Source organism: Ostrinia nubilalis, chromosome 24, assembly GCF_963855985.1.
Source record: "Ostrinia nubilalis chromosome 24, ilOstNubi1.1, whole genome shotgun sequence".
Taxonomy (NCBI): Eukaryota; Metazoa; Arthropoda; class Insecta; order Lepidoptera; family Crambidae; genus Ostrinia; species Ostrinia nubilalis.
Window position 1 is genome coordinate 12308983 of NC_087111.1, and position 25521 is coordinate 12334503.

Consider the following 25521-nt stretch of genomic DNA (forward strand, 5'->3'; position numbering starts at 1 on the left):
TTGTTTTCTCTATATCCAATATCTTTATTTTTATTGTTGTCAAACCTTTTGTGTCTTTAACACCATTAATTGTTAATAGCTTGGCACTCTTTCTACTACTCTTTCTACCATTTCCTCCTTCTTTTATCTTTAAAAATTTTGAATTAATCAAAGAAATGTTAGAGCCCGAATCGTATATGCCAAATATATCAATTTTTCCTTCTACTGTCAGTTTGACTTTAATTAATGGTGTTATTATTCGTTTTTTTGTTCGTCACTTAACTCCACATCTAATACGGTATTATTGACATTCTTATTAGGGTTTCTTTTGTTCTCATAATCACCAGTCTGTCTAAACCAGCATCTCTCTTCCGAGTGGAAACGGCTACCTTTATTCAGTTTTTCACAAATTTTGCAAGGTTTTTTATCATCTTTTCCTTTACTAACGATCGTGTTTTTCTTGGGTTTATTGTAATCATTTTTACTTGTATACTCATGTTTCCCAATCTCATTGTAAAGGCTTGAAGTCGATGTTATTGATCCCTTATCCATCTTGTTTATTACATAATCTGGTAAACCCATAACAATAAGGTTTATCATAGTTTGTGTGTCAATATCTTTGTTCACTTCCAGTAACAACCTCTCTTTTTTTGTAGCATATTCGAGAAATGAACCTCCTTGGAACTTGAATGTAAATGCATATTTTACTTGTGACCAACCTTTATTTCCGTATGTCTCACATAAATTATTCTTCCATATTTCCCATTCTGAGTTTATCGTAAATTTGATTAACATACTAGTATACCAATCTAAACATTGTTTTTCAAGTAGATGTTTTAAAATCTCAATTTTCTCCGCATCCTGCAGTATGTCAAAACGTGAGCACTCATTCTCAAATTCACTAATCCATTGGTCAACATTTGAGGTTTTTCCCGAAAATTTCTTAAGTAAAAATCTTTCGGCTGTTTTTCCTAGATTTTTATTTCCAGTTTCCGTGTTACCATTATCCAAAATTTTGGTCACATTCGTGATTTCATCTAGGTATTGATCACTGAATTGTACGTTTTCACCTTCATCTAGATATATTTTCCTTAATTCCATTGTTAACGGGATCCATATTTTCCGCATTTGATGTCTTTTCTTTAGTGAATTTTTGACTTTTGTATAGACGTCAGTACTCGTTATGCCTGTATGTTTACTCGCAGGTTTCAGGTCGTCGGGTATATCAAATCTGCGTCCATCGGGTGTCTCGATAGAAGTCACACATATCACATTCGTTTTACCATCAGATGCCGCCAATACCGTGAACGTGAATCGTAATTTTTCCATTTTTCTTGACTAAAAATGTCGTTTTATAAGACTACTAGCTGACCCGGCGAACTTTGTTCCGCCTTAATGGCAATAAATAAGCAGACTTTTTTTATTTCGAACGGGATAAAAAGTATCCTATGTCCTTCTCCTGGCTCTAAACTACCTCCCTGACAATTTTCAGCTAAATCGGTTCAGCCGTTCTTGAGTTATAAGCGGAGTAACTAACACGACTTTCTTTTATATATATAGATTATTCTATTCATTCATTATCTAGGATCGGCAAAATGAAACAATGTGTTGCTCTTGTAAAGTAGTGATATTTCAACAATATTCTATCATCTATTCACACAGAAATTGTTTACGAATCACAACAGAGAAACGACATTTAAAGTTAATTCATCAGCTTGTCGATTCCTTTAAAATTATTATACATTTTCATCTTCTAAAATAATAAAATTTTCACTTTAATAACACCATGTCAGATGTCACATGTCACATGTCAACATGAAAAAGAAAAGTAGCTCTGCTCTCTGCCTAATTAAAAAAACAACTAAAGAGGATTTATTCTCTTATAAGTATTTACGTTTTTTCGGTAAAACGAGCAGTATTAAAGTTATGACAAATAGAATAGAAATGAAAAGTTCTTAAAATATATTATTTCCTGACTATACACACACATACTAAAAGGAAAAGGAAGGTTCTCGTAATTCAAAATTATATCCTTACAAAAAAGTTCTCATGATTTCAGCCTTTAGCGGCCTTTATTTATAGAGTCCTCAAACCAGTCATCTATTGAACTAGTTGAAAGGAATTTTCTAAAACTCCCAATAATTTTCTCATAAGTTACGTCCTTACTCCTTTGGAAGAATAACCGTGAAGTCCTCTGTCTACCCGAATATTTTTTGGACAACTAGATTTAATAGTAAATGTGTCACACTCTGTACATTACCGGGTGTAATTTTCTAGTACATTTGTATGGGAGGGTGATGACGCGGCGAGGAGTAATCGCGCGTTACGGTCCCCGCGACCTCACCCACCAGCTGGACCCGTGAGCGCAATAAAACATATTATACTTCCAAGGTTTACTTATACTAACTGCTACCAAAATAAAGCTACCAAGAAAAGTAGAGAGCGAAGTATAGCGCAAAGGGAAAAGACCCTTGAGCAGTAGCTATTATGCGCTCTACCGAGATTCGGTTCGTACGCTGTGAGGCAATGAGGCAAGTAAAACCATGGGTTGGTAGAGGGATTTTCATCATCATCATTATCATAGTCATTTCTGTTACAGGACATCCACTGCTGAACATAGGCCTCCCCTAATGACTTCCACATCGACCAGCGCCTTCCTGCTACCGACGTCGGTCCACGGACGTCACACGAAGAGGGATTGTACCGATTTTGATTTGATTGGGATTTTGTAAATTAGACTTCAAATACGAGTCTCAAGTGTAATCTTAAGAAAGTAGGTAAACATGATTACTCACGAATAGGTTTCAGTCTGTGATTATTCTAATCGTTGTAATTCAGCCAATCACAGGCTTGCTTGAGCTTTAACATATAACCTCAATCTTGTACAAAGCCTTTGAGATGAATATGGACAGTTCAATTTCCGATGCAGCCGGCTTGTGCATGCTCGCGCGGTTCAATGGCGCTAGTTAGTAGTTTTAATTGGTTATTGATCCCGCGCTTTTTCAATAATTGACTTCAGCGATGTCAATGCGTTGTTGATTTCAGTGGCAGAGCCCTTTTGGCTCACACTTTATTAAAAACAACATTTTATTGGAAAAACATGGAAAAGTTCAACGATGTTTATTAAAGTTTGTACTTAGAAGTTAAAAGAGCAGAGCTGCCTTTAAACAGAATTAAGATCTATCATGTCAGTGCTGTGTCGAGTTGTTTACAACAATAAACTTTATATAAGTCTGCAAAATAGGAATCTGTAGATAATAAAAGACGACTTATAAAACATGCTTTATTATTTTTCTGAGTATTATGCTGCTTACAAAATAAAAAGATATCTTTATTAATAAAATGTAAAAATAAAAATATTTAAAATAATCACAATCTTTCGAGATTCATCACCGGACTTCGACCAACGGAACAATACAATTTCGATGTACAAAAATCTTTTATCTTTATTATTGTACTATATCACAGCTAGTAACTTTGTACTGGGTATTTTATCACAATTTTAAGCAGCTATACCTCACTAGGATAGCTAGAAGATCCTCACTAGGATGGCTAGAATAATAATGAAAAACTTTAAAATTTTATGTCGGTGAAAATACGGTTTCAAATTAGATTTTAATTACATTATGCAAATTCACAAAGGAATACTGACCTAGCTAACGTATCACACCAAAGAGAGAAAATTCTTCATCTGCATAAATGAGGAGCGCGTAGTTTAACAAAAATACATGACATCTCATTAGATGTTTTGTATTTTTACCGGATAAGCCTTATCTTTCTTAATATTTATATCACTACAATAGGATCCCAGTGAGGCACAGCCCAAAGCCAGCAGTAAAAGTTGCGGAAAGTTTATCAGTTGAATCGACGCCCTATCACACTCACACGCTTAGCAGTAGAGAGAGATAGCTAACTTATAACTAATAAATTAGTTAAAACTGGCACTTGCAGTTACCAGCGCCTAAAACTAATGTTACTGGCTCAGGCTCGGCGATTGGCCATGGACTACAAAGGCACAACCCGACAAGTAAAGACGCACCATTTCATTTGGACACCTCGTAAATATCACTTACCATAGATAGGTAAAACAAATAATTTTAAAGACAGTAGTATTAGAGCGCCCAAAGATCGCTAATTCTTATAAATACTACGCGTAATGATAAACAAAATTAATTGGTCTTGGTAATAAAGAAAGCCCCCTGCATTATGCTGAAATAATTTAAATTTTATAATCAACTTCTAAAAGTTCACTGTTAAACACCTATTCATTGAGTACGAGTATAACCATATTTTCCGAGCACCTAAAATACATAAGTTTAAAACTTGCGAAATCAAAACTGGCTGTCCTTATCGAGCTTTGCCCAAAAGCTCTCTGCAGCTTTAACACTATGTTTGCATCGGTGATACTCGATAGTAAATACCGGCGCGTTCGACCTCATCGCCGGTAATTGGCATCATCACGATGATTTAACTGCGGATCAGCTTGCAAAATTGATATTAGCTAATTTCGTATCGAGGTGCGTTGAAAGGATTGGAATCGAAAAGTTAAGCAATGCTTAATGTGGGCAAACTGATGAGTAATGTGTATCATCATGCAGACTCATTGCTATTAAAAAGTGTTTTTGTGTAGCTAGAACTGGTTTGGAGAATCCACTCCAAGCACAAGCTTGGATTTAACAGAATTCAACTTATCTGGTGGGGTTTTTATTTTCATGTTAATATTTAGTAAGGCAGCCTCATTTTGGTTACTTCATCAAATATATTTTTAACTTTTATAAAAGCAAAGCAGCCCGACTAAACTATTCTAATAATGTTGCTATTCAACAAAAGGCCAACAGTCCTCACTATTCGTGCCAAAATTGAAATAATGCGAAGGGACAAAAGAGTAATAACGTAAAATAACAGCAGACTTGTCCGCAAACAGTGTAAGCCAAACGAATTAGGCTCCCGAACGTACATTTATGTAAATCTAGCCGGCGATAACTTCACATTTGGGTACACTCAGATTCGTAAAAAGGTCACTCAAGATTCATAAAACGGTCAAACATTAGCAACTGCAGTGGTTTTGGCATAAATTGTCTAGCTTTTAATGTTACAGCGTGCGCCGGTACGCTAAGTGACCACAGGACCAACTGATGACCATTAGAGAAAATAAAAGTTTTTGACTAAACGTGATAATGGGAGTTACATTAGCAAACGTGAATTAACGACCACCTGCTCAATGAAAGACGACCAGAATCGGTGTACAACCACAGATAAATTAAAGTTCTCTCAGAGATTTCGTAGTTCAGAATACTTCTCTGTTTAAAACCAGATAAATATGTGTATACCCTCACAGTTTGTAACAAGATTAGGTCTGTGCACAGAAGTTTAAAGAGTGATCAATTTATTAGGCTGAGTGTACGCCGTTAATTAGATAATCCAACCGCTTCGACCCTTAACTTCGCCACTAAATCATCCGGGATGTTTGTGTTCGCGACGGGACACTCGTACACGACTGTACGAGCATAGTTTAGAGGTGCAGAAGGCCTACCTTCTTGAAAATCGCCTATAAATTACACGTTACAATTCCTAAGGGCATATCGGAGGTAGAAAAGCATTTAATAACTCTTTGTTAGCTTTAAAGCCTGATGTTTAGGTATCAATCAACCCGATTGTTGAATTAAAGTTTATAAGTGGCTAATCCATAGCCAATTCAGGTTGAGTAGGTACCAAACAGTTTTATCATTTATTGATTGGGCCCTTTCTTCGACGGTTTTCATCTTTCATTGGATATTTGATTGAAAAAGACTGAAGAACTACTTTATTTTCGCTTTTATACTGCTGAACATAGTGATACTACCTACTGTAACATGCCACCATTTCACCTATGATTCATAATAAGATTTTTGTATTTGAATGGCAAACACTTTCTGCCTACACGCGAATACGAACCTTCTGCCTGTTATTCTGTGGCACAACACAACTTTACGAGCGAATTGTTTCGTCGATGATAACTCGGCTGTAAAGGACAATGCCCGATTATAATTTGAATCTGAAATACGTTTTATTGCTATGTTTGTTTAATGACTTTTGTTAGATTACTCCTTTATGTGTTTGTATAAAAGTAGAAATCAGGCAAGCTTTTTAAAAGTTACACAATAAGCGCGGTGGACTCTTAATGGTAAAGCAAAACTTTTTATGGACTATATGGTGTCAACAAAAAATAGGTAGTTAAATACTGCAGCAAATATTGTGATCTATTTTGATATGCCATAGGTCACTAGAATAATATTTGTGGATCGTGACTGACTATTGATATTGCTCCAATTATTTAATCGATTGATCGACCGTGAATTGAGCGCGGAAATGATCAAGATGAATGTAAATTGCTTGCTTTTTGTCTAATTTGTCGATCACGAGGTCACATTGTGGTTTTCCATCAATGAAAATCTTTTTAGTACCTATAGTGGAACTTTCACTAAGCTTTTATGGGCATTGAGAACCGTTTATAAAGGGAATTGAACGTCCGATTGAAATAAATTGTCATTAGCTGGGCTATTAAATGGGTACAAATATGACCTAGAATATTTCAAGCTAGTGATGTTTTCTAATTTGAACCACAACAACCAATAGTGATTGGAGGTATGATCGAGGTGTCTCAAATGAAATGGATCTTAAACCACATCTTTACAAATCGGATTGCGAAACATGAATGGGACGGGATGAGCCGCATGCACTCGCATCGTTGCACAACCGGGCGCCTCTCACCTCCGACCCGCAAACTAGGTCAAGGTCAGCGGCCCCCCTCGTACGAGTACGGCAGCAGCCGGTATCTGTAAGGCTCCTCTGCCTCTTGTCGCCGCTGGCTGAGCAAGCCTCGCTCGTACGCAAGCCTTTGCTGCTCATACACCTGACGCTCGTAGAGTTGCCTCTCGTATTGAGCCCTCTCATCGTCAGGATACTGATTCTGATACCTCTGATCTTGGAAACCTTGCTGCTGGCGTCTGTCCTCGTTTTGATACTGAATGCTCGGCTGCTGAGCCGGTTCATGATAAACATTTTGCTGCTGCTGTTGATCGTTTTGGTACTGAACTTGCGGTCTTTGCAGGGACTGGTACTGATCTTGCTGCCTTTGCAAGTGATACAGCTTCTGGGCCTCCTGATTCTGCTTTTCTTTCTCTTCTTGATACCGCCTGTATAAGCCATCTTGATGATCATATTGGCTCTGGTCCTGTTGCTCCTGGTTCAGTCGGTACAAGTCCTGACTGTGCTGCTGATTGTCGCTTTGTTCCTGCTGGTGCTGGTACAGGTCTTGCTGCTTCGCGTTTTGGTTCTGCTTCTGCTGTTCCCGGTACTGCTGGTAGTAGTCCTGTTGGTTTTGTTGCTGGTCTTTGTAGAGGTTGCGGTCGTAGTGGAGCTCGTGCGAGGGTTGTATTTGGATGGTCTGGTGCTGAGAGGGATTGTGGGTGTAGGCGCGGCGGTGCAGGTGCTCGTGCGTGGGCGGCCACTGGTCTGGGGCGGCGCGCGGCCCCGCGGCCAGGGCTAGGGCGGGGCGGTACGTGGTGGCGTCTACTTTGGCGATTTTCTGGCGCACGCGCGGCGCTGCGGGCGCGGCCTGCGCTGCCAGCGCATCGTTACGGCTCTGCAACAGGAAACTGTCGCTCAGCGAACTCAGGATTGGGAGGGGCGATTCGGGATGGGTGAACAGGAGTCTTGTAAAGATGGTTGAGACTACAGTAAGACACCTTGCGATCTAGCATTCTTTTAGGAAACAGACTTGTAAAGATGTTTGAAATTAAGTAAGATATCTTTCGAGCTAATTTTCTTTTGCCTTGAGGGTGACTTTATAAACAAGAAGATACGAGGGCAACATACTCTTCAGCGTTTATTTATTTATTTAATACATTAGGGAAACAAACAATTTTTGTATAAGTTATTCCAAAGTGCTAATATAATTAGCTAATCATAATACAGAAAGTACATATTTTACATTATATTAAACTGGCTTCAGTAACAGGCCCATTATTCGAATATATCGTTAGAGTAAACGTCATATTTATCATGGCGGGGCTTTCGCATATTTGACCCTATTCGAGTTTTGGAGCGCGGCCAACTGGTCCCGTTTGCAATACAAAAACAGCCTGCTGAAAACGGCCAAATCATATTTTGAACTCGCATTTAAATAATAATTCGGTATTCGCGTCACGCTTGAACCCCGCTGTCTAGTTAGTCATATTTCATGGAAACTCACCTGACATTATGGTTAGCAAGCAAATTATGATCAAGTTGAAATTAAATTATGCAGCAAGCTCCTAAAGCTTTTAAACAAATAGATTCTATTGCTATTTATGACTCTTAAACGCTATCACTAATGATAATTATAACTGCTGGTCAAACATAAATTGGCTAATTGATCCACAAATTCCACAAAACCAGAGCGTGTCTATCCATACCATATATTGGAATCATAATGTGCAAAAATTTAAAGATTTTTTTCTCAAGTGTGGAAATTTTTTAAAAATGTAGAGCCAGCCAAACTTTGCAGCCACAGGATGTGATGGCTGTTTGCCCCTGCACATTACCGGCAGCATTCTCAATATCGTTCGCGAGCGTCACGCCGCCCCGGATACATTTCCCAGCAATTGGAATCGTTTCAAATGTAACATGTCAACGAACATCGTGGCGTGCACTGGCCCGGACGAGCTTCAATTGCCCCTGGGTTGGGCAGGAGCGGTGCAACGCTTCCAATACGCACGGGGGAAACTGTTGACAAGCTTTCATCCATTGGATCTGTAGATTTGATCCAAGATACACAGTATTTGAACACAAATACTACGAATATCTACTTTTCAGAATAATAAGCAGTTTAAGTCCGATTTTGTTCGGTTTTCTATCTGTTGACCCGTCAAGAAAGAGCCCAGGAGTGAGCGATAATTATAAGAAAAAACATCTGGTATATAGCAGTTGAAAGAATACCTAATATTGAAGCTTAGTGACGTGCATGAGCAATATTATTGATGTGATTATGATGAAATATAAATTTAACTTTAAACGCAAACTTTTTAAACATTTAATTAAAGTAGATTAATGGATAAATGTTAAAAGTAACTGAAATTAATTCCATCGGATATTGGAAATGCAAAATGAATTTCCGAATGAAGAGTAGAGGAAATTCCACGAACCCTTGAAATATGATTGAACGATTACATTGTGGATGGCTGGAATTTGATAGCGAAATTTAGTTCATACTGGTTCGGAACTGAACTCGAGTTTAACGGCTGAGTCACGTAATTTAGTTATGGGTCAAATTGTAATAAAGTAGAGAGATATTTTAGTACCGGTACAGCGAGATTCTTGGCAGTAAAATCAAATAAAGTGATTCAATTTCGGAAAGGTTCTTTGATGGCGTACTATGGATAACTAGCGACCAAATCCGGCTGGGGCGGATAACAATTTACACAAGTCTTTGGCATGAATCAGTCTATATAATAATCTTATCAAAGTTCCTAGTCTCTACTTTTGTGGGATACTTGGTTAATCTACGAATCATCGATGTTGTATTGTAAATACTGCACACACTAGCACACAATGGCACCAGCGATTCATCTCGAGTGTGCGCTTGTCACCGCCTCGTTAATATCTTAATGAAGGCTAAGCTTTATTCCGATGATCTCAAGTTCTCACAGAGTTACAAAACCGTTCACATTGACACGAATAAAAAAAACATCCATCCGTGGGAATGGAGAGATCATTGACCTCGACCAAAGTACGTACCGAATCTGCACGCTTGCACAATCTGTATGAGATATTTTTGTAATCGTGTCGTAAGTTCGAGTAAGTTGCAGTGGTCTATATTGTCCAGCTTTATTGTGGATATCAAAAGGCTTTGTGTTCATTGTGCCCGTCTTCGTTCTCGTAGACACTAAACTCATAACGATCATCGTCATAATGGATTGCGATCGTGATCTAAAGCCAACTTATGCATCAAAAATACGAGTAGCAATAGCAGGTAAGCGTACCTAAATGTTAGCCTGATGGCGTAGTGATTCCATGAAGCAGCTTGAAAGCAATGGCTGTTGAATATTATTATGTGAGAGATGCACATTAAAAGTAATTCTTACTCCAAAGTAGTCCAAGGACCTGTCCTTTAACTTGGCTTAAGGTAGTATTTTTCTTTATTATGACACCATGATAAAAGCGTTCTCTAGCGCATATTAATTTATGTATGGTAATGCAAGCTAATACGCCGCAGATTACACACAATCAGTCATGGTGCCTTCATCAGGGACGTCATTGGGCCCGCGCCAATCGCTGCACACAGCTGCGCGGGACACTCGATACAGATTAACTTCGCTCCCACCTCCCTATTAGTGATGTCCAATATCGATAATATGAAATACGAAACGTTTTTGACCGGTCGTCGACTTACATTGCAATCGAGGTACCTACTAATGAAAATCTCTACCTAAATCGTCTACTTTTATTATAGAGGTGCATCTAACAACTCCAGTGTTTTAGCGATGTTGGTAAACGTAGCCTAAATAAAGCAGGGGAATAATAAATTTGAAAAACATTAAAAATGACATTAAAAAAAATGGAAATATCCAAGTCGCGTCTAATTTGACATACTGTATCGACATTGACAAACATCTATGATACTATGTAACATCCCTAAAGCATATTTACTGGAGCTTGTGTAATACACGAAAATTATTCTCAAAAGTAGCTCGCGCGAGGGGGTGACACTCACTCGTACGTTAATGACGCATCGCTTCATTATAAACGTCATAGTTCCCGGTTAATAATTATAATTGTTTTGCTAGAGACATGTATGGAACGAACATGCTTTAATTTCCAAGCGAAATAATACGGCGTCATGCTCTCGCAATCACTGTTGTAAACACCGTGATGACTCTATAAGTATGGTATATTTTTATAAGTTTACTGATGTATAATTAATTTCATGCTACTTTTGAAATACTTGACCTCAGTCTAAACGTAGATTTATTTGTTTAGCTAATGGTTGGTTGGTAAAGTAAACAATAATTACGAATTGGCTTCAATGTAATGGTTCTGCCCAGATGGAGTTCGATTCCCAGTCAATGAAGACTGAACTACCCATAAAATATCAATTTTGTGGTGCAATCAACAGTTTCTACTTACCTAGTCTACGAGTTTCGAAGAGTGCACTATGATTAAGAAACTGTCTTTTTACCGCTTTTTGTCTTAAAAAGCCAAACTTGCGGCTAAGTTTCTAACAAAACGAGCGCTGGGTTGTTGTTGGAACTAACTTTGGATCTATATAAAGTCAGACTTTTGTAAAGGATATTTAGAGGATGCGCAAAATGTAGACATTTTTCTGTGCTAATTTAATTTACACAAATTACTAACAGTCCCAAACAAACATAATACAAGTAACGAGTCCGCTCGTAACTTCTACACAGAGGCGGGGTTCGAACCAGCCTTCTTCGGATCTAGAGTCGGCCAGTCCGATTTGTATCGATGCATCCATTTGACACCATGCAACGCCTCGATTTCCCGTAATGGTATGTTCCATGTCGGTAACAAAAGTATCTACGTTTGGGCAGCCCGTTAAACTGTACAGATGACTGACCTGTAGCGAGACTCCGAGCATCAAGGACCTTTGACTTTTCAAAAGTCCTGTTAACCCCTCGTGGTAAGCTAAATACAAATACTCGTAGGTTCACAACTGTCAGTGGCAGCGGGATTCGAACCCGCGTAGCCTTGGCGGGACTCCGAGCATCAAGGACTTTGGACTTCTTAAAAGGACTGGACTGCACTGGAGGGAAGTCGAACTCCCTACGTTCTAACTTCGAGCTCCTCCTATGTTCTTCTGACTAATTTCGTTGTGGGTCTAATGATATTTAACTTTCCCCCAGGACAAACTTCACCTTCACTGGCGGTCAAGCTGTGGATCCTGGCTACACAGGATTTGCAGCGGTGGGAACAAGAGGTTCTAGTCCCGTTTCCGAAAGGACTTTGAAATTGTGGTGACTGAACTGTGACGAGACTCCGAGCATCAAGGACTTTCGACTTTTTTGAGACTTTAAAAGTGTATAAATGACTGACCTGTGGAGACACCCCGAGCATCTTGAGGCTGGGCGGCACGTTGGCAAGCGCCGCGCGCGGTAACACCACGTGACCGAAGTTCACCGTGAATGCCTCGCACCACACCGCGAAGTGCCCGATGTCAAACACCGTCAGCTCCTAAGGACGAGGCGAGGGTTGATGAAATTCAAATTCAAGTTATTTATTTATGTGGGCTGACTATCAGGTATTAAAGGTCGCAAGAAGTATCTGGATAGCGTGATCGTTGCGGAAATCCTTTGTCCGGCAGTAGACGTAATTTGGCTAAAATGAACGTATGAATGTAGGCCCTGTTTTAGGGCACTTAAAAGTCCCCGTTGTAACTTGCCCAACTACGGCTTTGGGACAAAATATCGGCTGGTGCAGAGAAATACTAGTTGCGAAAAAAACTCTACCAATAAAAATAACACTGAACACTCACTGAAAAGTTTCTATTATTCAACTCTCTTGCTTGAAGCTTGCGTTTTCAAGGGCACCTAAGTTACATCCCAAAAGTTGAAACAAAATGAAGCAGAGCTTTGCCAAGCAGACAAAACCCCATTCGTTTCAGTACATTAAAGAGGAGAGTTATTTCTTACATCAATATTCTAACACCAAAATATACTTACACCGGGCAGAGTCAGAACGATAGTTTTCTTGTCGTACTTCCTAAGAGGAGCTTCCTTCCCGTTCTCGTCGGGGATACGGATGCCTTGCGGGGACGGGGTCTCGCCGCGGCCAACCCAGAACTTGGCATCTGTAACAAAATTAAAGGTTACAAAATGCATTTATTTTTATTTACATAGGCTTAATTGCCACTAGAGTCTGAAACTCAAATTTCAGTTTATATTAAGGGTCACCATGTAATGTGGGAGATGGAATGAAAGATGTTAATTGGTCGACGATCGGTTTAATACTCGTCTCAAAATGACTTACAGCTAACTTATAGGTATAACTATGCCTTGCACTAAATCGGTACTGAGGAGAGGTGTGTCATACACTACACTTTTCGATGTCATGCTATCTTTAAATGCTGCCTTTTAATTAAGGTTTTACAACCAATTAGTTAAATCCAAAAACTACGCGCCAAACCACCAATAACTCGATTTTTTTTTCATATTATGCCAGACAAGCAAAATGAACAGAACTTTTCTTGAAACTGTAGTCAAGATGTTACGACACCCAAATCCTTCCTTAACAGGCGTCCGTAACGTTCTACATGGGGCGATCAGCGCCGGAGTTCGAATCGCACCGCTTCCTTCCTCCTCACAATCTGAGGATCAGTAATTTGTTCCTTCCTGATGTGTGGGGTTACCGTAATGACGTTAAGACCTCGTCCCTTCAAGAGACGTATGTTACTTGTTGCAACATGGCGAACATTTCAGATTATAGTCCATATACTTTATTATATTTATCTTTAGTCGTCAGTTCTTCTGGTTATATTTTAATTGAGTTAGGATATATTTACTACAGAGAGGTTTTAATAAAACGTTACTTTTGTTGTGTTATATTTTGTAAAGATGGTATTTGACAAAGAGTGTTACATCATTTGATTCGTCTTCTCCATATTAATGGTAGATCATAAAATTTTTGCACGAGTATATTGCAGCATAGTTCTCAGCATTACCGAGAGATGACTCTATCCACATGTTAGATCGCAGTAACAAGTTATGTCATCCAGTGGAGACATAAAGACATTTCCTTTTTAGTAGAACTATGACCAAGGAAAATAAAGCTGGAGAAAAATTGCTTGGTAAGTTTTTATGGCGGTTTTTATACCTTCTTGCAGAGCACAATGTGGCAAGCGAAACCAAAATAACGTATTGCCCTAATGCACACGTTAACTCACGTACATTTAGGAAGCCATAACCGTAAACGATGGCGCCCCCTAGCGGAGCGAATGAGAGCAAACAGGACTGGCGATAAACTGCCGGCGATGTCTCTATGCCGTGTGCTGCTTTGATCATGCACTAGGATACAGGTTGTCAATGGGACAATTTCAATATTTGGTCATAGGCATGTACGAGGATGTTTAAGCTAACATTTACTTGTCCCTGAGTGCCCGAGCTACTGCACTCAGGAGGATTTGATGAGTGCTGCTGACAACGCCACTCTTGTGGCGGAGTTTTGGGCTGACACTGTGTAGGTTTGTTGTCGTCACGAAAAGAAAAAGAAGATTTACTTGTGACGTTATGTACGCTTTTCATGTTAGTGTTGTTATTAATAATATCAAATTGGCATAACTTCTATACCTAAAGAAACTAAATTCATAAGGCATGTCAAGATAATTTCGTGCCTGTGCATGTTTCAGAAAGTTGTTCTGTATGCAAGAGTGATTTTTTTTAATAAGCAAAGGCTCGTGTCCTCCCTAAATAAGAGACTAAAATAACAGCCTGTATACTCACGATCGCGACGTGAATAAATGAATAACTATTAGCCAGGTTTGAGTAACGGTGCGCTCTTAAACCCGCTCCAACGAGCTCGTAATAACCGTGCCCTGGATTGCTGCCTGTACTTTGTAGCGAAATGCAGTCCGACTTATAATTTTGGCCCATATTTATACTTGCATACATTAGTCACAGATTAGCGCAAGAATATGTGACCATAATATTGACAGAATGATGTTTCTACATAGCTATAGGCCTCCCCCATTCTTCTATGTTTGGTGGAGGCCTGTATTCTTCTTCTTCTTGTCGTGTCGACAACAAACCTATACAGGCCTATGTCCAGCAGTAGACAACCTGTGGCTGGAAATGATGATGATGATGTTTCTACTGTATGCAGAGCTAAATAACAAACTGCGGTATTCTTAAACGTAGCTCAATTCCAAAATTGGTAATTGTTAAGAAAAACTGTGCTTCTACGCAATATGATTATGTGATGTGACTTTCGTAACAAAAAGTGAATAGCTGAAAAGTATAGCAAGTAACCAGCTGCTGTAGCAATATGATAATGCTTACTTATTTAGCTTCAACGTGACGTCATAAGTTTCATCAAATTTTGTTTTCATCCCGATATTACGTCTTCATGTTGCGACCTCATTTCTACCCGCCATATCTTATGTAAAGCGTCATCCAGCGAAGAATAAGATCGTTGTCGGCGACATTGTCTCGCGACACGACGTAATCGCCGCCGTAAAAAATAACACCTCAGTCGTTTGTGGCGCGTGTTTTGAGCTGCTGAGGAGGGTTCAGGAAACAAAAGATAGCTGAAGGTGCTGCTATTTCACCTTGGAGGTGTTATAATTTAAGCGGTATTAAAGTGACAGGCAAAATAAAAGATTCATTATGAGATTTAACAAACATTATTACCACTCCTTTGAGTCGCGCAGTAGGGTAAAAAGGTGCGTGCGGAATGTTAACTCTATAATAAAGTGCGGGTAAAGGTGGTTTTATTTTACACAACCAAATTTCAAGAATTCTAATTTCAACTTAGTCCAAATTTTGACGGGAAAAAATATATCCTACTGGGGTTATGTCATTAAATTTCAGAAAAGTAACGTCGCCCTTGGGCCAAAATTGCATCTGGCAGGATACGCTGCGGCCCACTCGTTTTCTGGGTCTTTGTATTATTTCACTCCACAGCTAGGGGAAGCCCGGGCAAGAAGCATAATGTGGGTAAGAAGAATAATCGATTTTACTAAAAACCTGCAACACATGGCGCTACTGGACGTTTGCGGGTCTGTAAAACAGCAACACAGCCACGCCATGATAGTTCCACCAAAAGGATACGTGCGTGAACTTTTTGTCAATTCGAAATCAAAAGTTTTTGACTGTTTTTTTACGATTTTTGGCAAGGTATGTGTGTTGATTTCTTGTATTACGTATTAAGTGTTAACTTATAGACTCTGTTTAGTTGATTGCATGTTAAATTAAGTTTAATTTGTGTGTGTTGCTTTTTTTCACCGGTAGAAATTTAACGGGTGGTTATACAACTTTTAAATATTGGTGCTTTGGGCAAGACGGATATGGGCAAAACGGATAGGTAAAGACAGCCATAACTGAATAGCAGGCCCTAACAAAACCACACATCTGAAAACAAGAACTTCCAAACAAGACTTGTCAAGAGGAAAAATGAACAAAAACAAAAATCAAATGGAGAAAACAAAATATTTATGTTGTGTGCTCAGAAGAATACACTGAACCACCTACCGAGGATTGGATAGAGTGCAATCAATGCAAGAAGTGGGCACACGAGGATTGTACCTTATATTCAGGCATAGGCAGTTATTATTGTGATGATTGCAATGATTAAAGCGGTTATTACTGTACATATCCGTCTTGCCCAGGGGGGTCGGGCAAAATGGATAATTGGAACTTTTTTTTTAATTACATTTTTATTGTAGAATTTGTTTAAGTTTCTAAGTTTATTCTTTACAATTCCAAAGATGATTACCTAAGATACAAATTATTAATTAATAGACTGTTGTTGATTGCATATTTATGTGGTTTTTTTGCCACTTTTCTTAAGGTATTCGTGCTGCCCGGGCTTCCCCTACATCAATAACCACTCACGTTTACACGACACAATTAACGCTCATTCCTCGTCACAACAGCCGCGCTGCATCGGTACAGATTAATTTATTTCCGCTAATGAGTGCGCGGAGATGAGCGTATTTATTAATCGCTCCGATAAATATTGCTGCGAAATGATAACGTTTGTTCAGATGGCGCCACTGCCAGAGTAAACATAAGCTCCGTGAACTTTTAAATTTTAAAAATGTTTAAAGCTATCTTTTTGACGAAAAAATGTGAAAAACATGTAAAACATTGACCAAATATTCAGTGACAGTGTTTGTGGCGAAAACTATAATAGTGTTCTTGGGATAAAGACGAAAATACTGAATGTTAAAATAAAACTCTTAAGTGTGTAAAATAGTGCTAAAACAATGATAAATTACTAATTGCTACTCAACAAAGTCAAAATAAATAAAATAAACTGTTATAATCAAGAAAAACTCAACAAGTGTTAATAGTGAAGGTGTACGAAAAATTAACTCCCAATTCAAAACGTACCAGTAAACGTTTGTTTGTAAACAACTACAGACTGATAATTTCACACACTCGCCTAACGGACTCGGTGGCGTATCGTGTACAGCGACGTGCTAAATCCAGGAGTCGGGTGTTCAAATCTACACCGTGCGCAACTAACTCTTTTTGTATCTATTTCAAGATAAATATTTCTACAAAATGAATTTCTTGGATAATATAACGTTTAGACGCAACCGAAGCAACTCGGAAACGTTGAACAAAACAGACGAAACATCAAAATCATCAACACATAATACGTCACAAGAACTGTCTGACGATGACGTAGATGAAATTCACAAGTTAAAGCAGCGAATTGAGGCGCTGGAAGCTGAGTTAAAAGATGCACATAAAGAAATACAGAATTTGACCGTAGAAAACACATATTTAAAACAATGCAATGCTGACTTATTAAAAACGGAACAACATAACGAAAGCATAAATACAAGACACTTGAAGCCTAAATTGCCTAAGAAAACTTCATCTAGTAAAAAGAGAGTTGATTCATCTATAGAACCAAATATAAATCCACACAATCATGACAGCGATACCCAGATTACACAAAAAATGGATTCACAGAGACCACAAAAACATGCAACGCCTACTAATTCACCAAAAAAGATATGCATACTGAGTACCGATAACCATAATAAAATACTTAAGGCTTGGTATTTCTGCTAAAGTAGGTATTTCGCGCTGTCAAAATCTGCGCGCGCAATTCTTCGCCGAAGACAGCGCGCCAAAGAGCTCCCGCCACAATTTCCAGCTACACAGTATAGAAATACGCAGTTGGTTAGGTTAGGTTGACTTCCTTCCCTTCAAGCGTCACACTCACAACACTTTCTAATACAAATCATATCCAAGTGATACAAATTAAAACAACTTTCAGAGTTTTTGGAAATATATTCTAGAATCGAATAAATATAAAATATAACTGCAGAAGTAAACACGGTTCAAAGTGGCCGTGGCGTCGCCCGACCTTCTGGAAGTTCTGCGCCGGCTTAAAGAATTTCAAGATTACGTCACCCGATCTATCGGTAGGCCCTTGGGAGCTTGAGCGATTGGAAAAACATTTTATGATAAGTTACTCTTAGTAGCGATTATTTAGAGCTTGGATAATAAATTATATTTGTTGCAATTCACGAAGCTTTGCATGTGGTTAATAACATTAATCAGTACACGCATCAATTTTATGCAGTCTCTTTGTTTATCCCAACTAATATTATAAATGCGAAAGTAACTCTGTCTGTCTGTCTGTCTGTTACGCTTTCCCGCTTAAACCTCGCAACCAATTTTGATGAAATTTGGCATAGAGATAGTTTGAGTCCCGGGAAAGAACATAGGATAGTTTTTATCCCGGTTTTTGAAACAGGGACGCGCGCGATAAAGTTTTTCTGTGACAGACAAAATTCCACGCGGGCGAAGCCGCGGGCGGAAAGCTAGTTAATAAATAAAAATATCATACTAAAATTTTGCAGAAACATATTTGTTTGTATTGGTCTGGGTGTTTTCTTTCTATAAATGTATGACGTATGACCTCATGGGAGTTTAAGCAGAGGTCCCTAGAGTTTGACTTTGTGCTTTGTTTATAGTCATTACGAAGCAGACTGATGGGAAACTGCACTGTCTTGAATTCGCAAGGGTGTTAGGGGAATTCTAGGAATAAATACAGAGTCTCCTCATTGAGATTGAGACATTTCAATTTGAGATTTCACTTGACATTGTACACAATCTGACATGGAGTTTTCAAACACTTGTAAAAATAAAAAGTAATTAAATCAAAGGCACTAAGTAGTATTGATATCAACTTCGAAGAAAATGACTGCCAAAATTACTTTCTACCCGTTCCACACGTCTTTGATGAATTATATTAAGGAATTGTTAAGCTAAATTTCAAGTAGATTGAACCAAGGAATCACTTTGTCCCATACAAACTTTTCCCCCTTTTTCACCCCCTTCATTTCATGACCCCATTTCGGAAAATCTTTTCATATGAGATGCCTACGTCATACAAAGAACACACCTTCCAACTTTCAGGTCTCTACGATATCCGTCAGTCATTTAGGACAAAGCATTTTTATTAACGTAAATGCGCCTATTACCGCCAGTTTAAGCTGACTTCGGATAAACGTTAGAAAATTAGATAAAGACGTGGTGATAGAAAAGACACTTTAATTTATTTATAACAATGATGAAGTAATCTTTGAATTCAAGTAGTAACAATGAGTATTCAATCACACAATAATTAATAAATGGCAAATTAATTTGAAAAAGCAGTTGTTTCTATTACCGACCTATAGACGAGGTGTGTTTCTATTAACGTTTTTTCTGTTTCTATTACCGACCGCTCAGAATATTGCTCTTCAATTGGGTATATTCCAAGAGGCACGGGTTCGATTCCCGCTCAGAGGCTCAGGAACCACTTGATTTTTTCAAGTTAAATTTGTTTTGCTTTTAGTTTTAGTTAAATTTGTTCTTTTTTTCAAGGTTTTTTTTATTAAATTTTATTTTATTATTTTAGAAAAGGCACGCTTCTCAAAAATAAATAAATAAACAAGCAAAAATAGTAGAATAAAAAATTCCTCTATTATACTTGATTATGCGGCACCCGGTGTTCTAGTGAGTAGTGGGGGTCATTATTTAAACTATATTTGAGTTTAAATAAAATTTAATTTTCATTTAACATTTTATTTTTATTTTTAATTTGACTATAATTTTTAATTAGTTTTTGACTTATGTTTTTGATTTTAATTGTGTATTTTAATTTAAACTATGAACAATTGGACACTGTCTGTATAATTATTTTGAATTATTTTTTAAAAAGATTTTAAAAAGTTACATAGTAGTTGTGATAACGCATGATTGGTTTGGTGTCATGTCATAAATGTTAGTTATATACAAAATACAGGCTTATAAGTCTTCGCAGGTGGCGTTATAGTTATGAGGCGGTAATAGAATTAAGTATGAATATTACTTTATTCTATTAGCGACCGTAAAAAAACAGTAACCAGCTAAAATATCTACTTTAATGAAGACGTGATCAGTGAAGTATCATTTTTATTAGGTTTTATTTTATATCAAATAGGTACTAATTACAATTTAACAGGTTTTTATAAAATCTATTATCATACATTATTAGAGATATTCTTTAATGTTCATTGCAGTTTTATGACAAACCTATGACTGTTAACGTATGGTGTTAATTGATTTATGTGAAATATTCTTATGAATCGATAAGGACAACAAAATGGAGGTTAAATGCTTAATTAAAGATATAAATACTAAAATAAAAAACTTTATCACAATTCTAACAACGCCATGGGTCGTTATTAGAAACCAAATTATGAAAAGTGTTTCTATTACCGCCCTTATTTAAAATTGTATTTAAGCCACAAAAATACAGCGAGAGGGCTATATTTAGGGTTTATTAAGGAAACTAAAGTACAAATTAATATTGTTATGCAAAAACATGTTGGTATACTCATTTTAAATGTGTTAAAATCGCTAATTAATAACAAGGTGCACCTTAAGTAGCTGGGAGCGCGTCAGTATGAAAAGTGCGTTCGTTGCGGGCGCATTCCATTTAATGTCAAATAACTCCGTTTACTGGTTATTTACGAACACAAACTTTAATCGTTTTGATAGTCAATAAACATATCTAGATATTTTTTAGGTAACGTGTTTTCTGGAACCTGTTATTATGTCTTTTATGAAAGAAAGAAAAATAGGGCGGTAATAGAATACAAATTTTGGGGGGTCGTTAATAGGCGCACTTACGTTAGTTGTCCAATACTCTATCGTTCCAGGTATGTCATTGACAGGAGGGCGCTACTATCTTAATGGGTTATTCATTAGTCCCAACTTTATGCCACTTGACATTTTAGAATCGTTTGACTTTAGATACCTACCTAAGCGATTTGATATTCGGAGTCTTTTAATGAAATCAAGTTCTGAAATAACTTGAGGTGTTGTACCCGATCAAGCTTTTCATTGCAGGACAGTTAAATAGTTTTATTATTAGTTTCTTCTCTAAGTCTTAATTTGTTAGAATAGGTAAAGGCTCCATGAGAGCAAAATTTAGCTTTATAATAGTTTTTAATTTTTTTCTTGAAATATTTGACGCCTTGTAATCTCTCGTTAATACAAGAGATAAAGAATGTTTGACTTCGACTTTAATAATTATGCTCTTACATAATTATAAATAAACTAGCTTTCTGCCCGCCGCTTTGCCCGCGTGGAATTTTTCGGTTTTTATATAACCTATTACACTCAGATATAATGTGGCTTTCTATTGGTGAAAGATTTTTTAAAATCGGTTCAGTAGATTACCCCTTACAATTTAACACATATACAAACACACAAACTTAACCTCTTTATAATATTAGATATAGATAGGTAATTTGAAACCCTATTTTGTTTTATTCTTTTTTTATTTTAAATCTTTCACAATCCAAAGTAATATTTACTGTAAGTAAATGCTAAATAGTAAATATTAGTTTGGATTGTGAAATATCCTACTAATATTATAAAGGTGAAAGTTTGGATGTCTGGATGTCTGGATGTTTGTTACTCTGTACTCTTTCACGCAAAAACTACTGAACGGATTTTGTTGAAACTTTACAGTATTATTGTTTTTAACCCAGATTAACATTATGACGATATGTGGCAAATAAATTTCAATAAATAAATAAGACGTGTCTAAAAAGCGCCATCTATCGTCATTGGTTAAAATCTACAGCACTGGACAAACTACGGTAAGACGTTCGTAAATATTCATTCGGGAGAAGCCGTGAAACGCCATCTATCAACATGGGTAAAACGAGGTAAAACATCATATCAGAACGAAGTCGCGGGCGGCCGCTAGTTTATAATAGGTAGCTTTCCCTTCGCAACTTTATTGGTATTCCATGTATGTGTCTTTTAACTGATTTCTGTTAAACATTTCATGTAAAATTTGTCCAGTTATAACTCTATTTACATCTGCATCTGTAAGCAAGGATTCATATTCTCCAGCCCAGATGCCGAGTAAACAGAATCGTCTTTCAGTGACGTGCAGCTGCCCCTATATTTGACCCACTGACCTAATTTTTTATTATTTATTTGTGTCAGTGTGCTCTTCTAAAGAGTGTATGTAGGTAGGTACTATTAAAATGTAATTTTAACTCTTTGGTTTTGTCTCATATTTAAGGAATGTACTATGTATCATGAGTAGAGTCTTAGTTTAAAAGGATGCCAACGATTTAAATTTCAATAGGTAGACAAAATTCATAATTCTTAATTATCAAACATTTTAGCTTTCTTCAGTACCTAACACTGGCTAACACTGATATTATTATACTGTGACTCATCAAAGTCATCATTGTCAAAAATATTGACAAATCGCGAACTGTCACAGCCAAAAAACTGACACGCGTCCGTCCTCCGTAAGCGCCACCGCGCGACTGATTGAGATTGTCCAAGCCGTCATGGGCGATTTTTTCCACATTTTTTAACATAGTAACTAAATAAGACGCAATATAAAAATTTCATCCGTTAAAAGCCCTCAAGTTATTTCTGAACTTTAGTTTAGTAAAAGATTCAGAATCTTAAATCGCTTATTTTAAAAATAAAACCATATTTAGAAAACGAATAGAGGTAACTTTGGGAATTTATTCTATCGAGTCAACTTCATCAAATCGTGTTTCCATCCGTTAATAGCCCTAGAAAATATCCTCAACTATGCCCAAAAAAAATCTTAGCCTTTAATTTTACTGTTTAGTACCTCAAAAATGAAAAATGAAAACCTCATTTTCGCCATTTTCTCTGCTACCCGGCCTTAATATGGCAGAGAACAACCTAGAGAATTATTCAGAGCTTTGTCATTACCTCTCCCCAAATAGTAATATTGAGCAATTATTATATGGAATTGAGAAAAAATTAGAAAAGTTCACAATGCAAGACTACTGCATAATTATGATTGGTGGCGATGATTTCAAAAGTACAAAGGACTATATCTCCATAGTGTATTACATCCGAGAAACTTTAAGGATAATAAAACATACAAATATTATTATTTGTCTTCCAACCTATAAATATGGGCCACTACAGAGCATGTTTAATTGGAGAGTTGAAGGTTTTAACAATCTCCTGCATCTAGACGTAACTACTCATGAGCATGCCTATATACTTGACTCCAATAAAGAAATTAAATATGACTACAGCATGTTTCATAAGCACTACAGCACTATCAACCACCATGGTATGCAAATCATATTTGAAAATCTCCAAAAACTTATTAGTGATATTGAATATTATCATAACTCGAATACTGAACGATCTGAAGACGAAGTAATACCAACCGAAACTGAGTCATTATTTTTTCGACACTAAGTTCGTGCACATTCTCCATCAAAACATAGCAGGATTACTTAATAAATCGGATTACCTTAGAATAAACCTGGAAGAGCTCTTAGACAGGCATATTTGTGTAGATGTACTCTGCATAACCGAACATTTTATAATGGCGGGACAAGAATCTTTGCTGCACATCACGGACTACAGTTTAGCTGATTGTTTCAGTAGAAGCAACAGTAAACGAGGCGGAGCATGCATTCTTATTAGAAAAGAACATAAATGGAGAGAACTTTTAGAAGTAAAAAAAATATCTTTAATAAATGTATTTGAATGTTGTGCTATTGAGCTAATCGATTATAAAATAATTGTTGTTTGCCTTTATCGAGTCCCTGACTCAAGAAATTTGAACATATTTTTTAATAAATTAGAAAAAGTTTTAATTTATGTTTCAAAGCTAAAATGTAATAATGTAATTATAGCTGGTGATTTTAATATTGACATTTTGAAGAATAATAATATAACATTAAATTTACAATGTTTACTGTTGAATTATAATTTTAAGCTAGCTATTAAACAACCAACTAGATTGCCTAGCAATTCATGTATAGATAATTTCGCACACAATTATAAAAAATCCTGTAAGACAGGTGTTAGAACTTGGCTTATCTGATCATACTGCACAAATAATCAAAATACCTGTTAAAAAAATAATCAAATTAAAATACTGGCGCAAAACAATACGGGACTATAGCGTAGAAAACATACAAAAATTTAAAAACTGCATAAAAAGTATGTCTTTCTCTGATATGTATAAATGTAAAGACCCCACTCTAGCATATCGTAATTTCATGGAAGACTTCAAGCTTTTTTACTCTCTTTGTTTTCCATTTAAAAAAATAACCATATACGTAAATAGTAGACCAAGATGGATATCTCGCGGACTTAAATTATGTAGTAAAAAAAAAAGAGGACTTCTTTGGAAACTTAGATTAAAACCAACCGAAGCAAATAAAAACAATTACAAAAAATATACCAAACTGTTTAAAAAAATTATATCTTTGACAAAACGTGCACAAAATAATCATAGAATTAAACAATCAATTAATAAATCTAGGACAACTTGGCAAATTATAAACAGTGCTAAACTGAACGTGCCTAAACAATGTATTGCAAAAATTAAAGTAGACAATAATTATATAACTGACCCTAAGCAAATGGCTGAGGCGTTCAATGATTACTTCATTGACAAAGTTAAACCTCTACAAGGATATGGTAAAAACATAACTAGTAATATTGACCATCAACCAAACTCTATGTTCATGGCACCTTGTCTCCCAATACAAATTTTTAAAATTATTCAAGGTTTAAAGGGAACTAACAGTGTGGGTTATGATGGCATTGCCACAAAAATAATTAAAGCCGTTAATGAAGATATATGCCACCACTTATGCTTTATTATTAACCTTAGTATTCAGGAAGGAATTTTCCCAAGTGACCTCAAAGTGACTATTGTGAAACCGTTATTTAAAAAAAACAATAAAGAACTTATGGAATTTTACCGACCTATTGCACTTATATCCATATTCTCCAAAATTTTTGAAAAATATTTGTACAATGAACTAAATAACTATTTAGAGAAAAAATCTATATTATGCGCAGAACAAAAAGGTTTTCGACAAAAAAAAACTATTAATATGGCTATTTTTGATTTTTATAAAAACGTCATTAATCAGGTCGATAAGACAAGGCCAGTATGTGCTCTGTTTTGTGACATGACACAGGCATTTGACTATGTAGATCATAATATTCTGACAAGCAAGCTTGAAGCCTATGGTATCAGAGGTAACGTTTTGGACTTAATAAGTTCTTATCTTGAAAACAGATATCAAAAAACTGAAATATGCAAACTTAATGTAAAAACAAAAAACGAGGAAATATATTCATCTAAAGAGCGCATCATAAAGTACGGAGTACCGCAAGGTAGCGTTTTAGGACCTTTATTATTTATAATATATATTAATGATCTACCCTCTGTGACATATCAACCAATGACATTATTTGCTGACGACAGTACCGTGACTATTAATTGTAATGACATAAATTCCTATCAATT

The 25521-nt window shown here is 36.7% G+C and overlaps 2 protein-coding genes across 6 annotated transcripts in view; both read right to left on the reverse strand.

The window, feature by feature from the left end:
* The window catches only part of LOC135083861 (protein Skeletor, isoforms B/C), a 79617-nt gene that overhangs the window by 14626 nt on the left and 39470 nt on the right, over positions 1-25521 (reverse strand). For all 5 annotated transcript variants that reach the window (XM_063978601.1, XM_063978600.1, XM_063978602.1 and 2 more), the window contains 2 exons: positions 12678-12805; positions 12052-12189 (listed from right to left, as the gene is read on the reverse strand). In XM_063978601.1, the coding sequence (XP_063834671.1) occupies positions 12052-12189; positions 12678-12805 (266 nt within the window). The remainder of the gene's footprint in view (positions 1-12051; positions 12190-12677; positions 12806-25521) is intronic.
* Positions 6492-8552, reverse strand: LOC135083622 (putative cyclin-dependent serine/threonine-protein kinase DDB_G0272797/DDB_G0274007). The gene is made up of 2 exons (XM_063978322.1): positions 8544-8552; positions 6492-7603 (listed from the first exon to the last, which is right to left on the reverse strand). The coding sequence occupies exons 1-2, from the start codon at positions 8550-8552 to the stop codon at positions 6755-6757; spliced, it is 858 nt and encodes a 285-aa protein (XP_063834392.1). The 3' UTR covers positions 6492-6754.